Source organism: Rhea americana, unplaced genomic scaffold (assembly GCF_003343005.1).
Source record: "Rhea americana isolate MKP2758 unplaced genomic scaffold, rheAme1 scaffold_14, whole genome shotgun sequence".
In the NCBI taxonomy this organism is placed as follows: Eukaryota; Metazoa; Chordata; class Aves; order Rheiformes; family Rheidae; genus Rhea; species Rhea americana.
Genome location: NW_028185483.1, coordinates 9,238,420 through 9,240,124, shown reverse-complemented (window position 1 = coordinate 9,240,124; position 1,705 = coordinate 9,238,420). Strand labels below are relative to the sequence as shown.

Below are 1,705 nucleotides of genomic sequence, written 5' to 3'. Positions count from 1 at the left end.
AAAAAAAAAAAACCTTTAAGCTAAATACGTTCATATTTTACAGATTTATGCAAATTTAACAGCCACTTCCAGCCACTTAATTAAGTAAATTTCAGCGTTAACCTTGTTAGTAATGGATGAGGCAGCAGAAGAAAAGTCACTGACTTACTCTTATATTTGTGCATCATTTTCAGAATACATTTAAATATTCATACTTGCCAGCACTGTAGCAAAACTTCTTTTACCTGTTGGTACATGGCATAATGGTCCACTTCACTAGATATTGTCTGCTAAATTTCTAGGTGGCATGGGAGACATTGCAAGAAGAATTTTCCCGGTTCATGACAGAACAAAAAGGAAAAGAGCACGATGATATTTTTGATAAATTGAAACAAGCTGTCAAAGAAGAAAGTATTAAACGACATAAATGGAATGAGAGAGCTGAAGATAGCCTGGTATAATATAGTCTTTTTTTTTTCCCCCTCTCTACAGTGCTCTTAAAATCATTTTAAGTTTAATCATTTAAGTTGCATGTTCATTATATTTGTTCTTTTAATATGGTCATAAAATAATAGAGAAATGTTTCCATCTTCTTGTTTGTATACAATGTGGCAAGTCAACCTTTCTGTTTTTATTTCATTTTTTATTACTTGTCATCAACTCTTACACTAAATAACATCTAATAAAATTGTTTTGAGTTGGCTTAGGAAAATGAAGTCTTCTTTTATCTGCTGGTTGCCAAACAGACAGCCTTTTGARAGCTGTTTAGTATTAACTTACTTGTTCAGTATGATAAGTATTGCCACATCAGATAACAGCCTTTTCATCATCTTTGTAGATTTTGTGAGGTATTTTCATGTTGTTTGCCACATTTTTCATGTTATGCTAGGCTAGAGAAGAGAGTTAAATTAAGGGCACAAGAAAATATTTTTGGTAGACCTTTGAAGGTACCTCTTGAATAAATCCAGTATGCTCTTTACACGCTATTTTTGTAGACATCAAAAAGTGAAGAAAATGTCTTTTTTAATCCTGGGTAAATAATTTATTTTGTGCTAAAAAGTTATGCTATATTGCAGCGAGTGATTCAGCACAATGCCTTAGAAGATCGATCAATATCTGATAAACAGCAGTGGGATGCAGCCATTCATTTTATGGAAGAAACCCTCCAAAGTCGTCTCAAAGATAGTGAGTCRTGTGATGTACTTCACTCTTGTGTTTTTTAATCTGGGCCAATTTCCTGATCAGATTCGCTTCATGGCAGTGCAAGTTTTTTGTATTAATGTAACTGAGATAAGTGGAGGCAGTTTAAGTTAGCATTGATACTGATAGAAGGATTTGGTAAAATACAGCCACAGTAACCTACTGCTCTTCCTCTTGAAAAAAAGCAATTGAAAGATAAATAGTAGAGATCTATAGAATCAAAAGCCATACACTAGACATATGAAAGAATTGAATAATTTCAGGACAATAATTGATTTATTTATGGTTATTGAGCATAATGATTTTGATGCAAGTTACAAGAGAGGAAGATCGTGTCTGTTCATGATTTTGTACCTAATTTTAGTAATGTATATATTTCACTAGTTGCATGTATTTTGAGTGATATTAAACATCGTATTTTCTTTTTTCAGCTGAATCTGTTATTGAGGATATGGTGGGTCCAGACTGGAAGAAAAGGTGGTTATACTGGATAAGCCGCACCAAAGAACAGGTTAAAAAAAGAAAA

The 1,705-nt window shown here is 32.8% G+C and overlaps 1 protein-coding gene across 1 annotated transcript in view; it reads left to right on the top strand.

The window, feature by feature from the left end:
- OPA1 (OPA1 mitochondrial dynamin like GTPase) overlaps positions 1-1,705 on the top strand; it is a 56,879-nt gene that overhangs the window by 27,519 nt on the left and 27,655 nt on the right. The window contains exons 22-24 of the mRNA XM_085298674.1: positions 282-434; positions 1,056-1,164; positions 1,611-1,690. Of these exons, the coding sequence (XP_085154800.1) occupies positions 282-434; positions 1,056-1,164; positions 1,611-1,690 (342 nt within the window). The remainder of the gene's footprint in view (positions 1-281; positions 435-1,055; positions 1,165-1,610; positions 1,691-1,705) is intronic.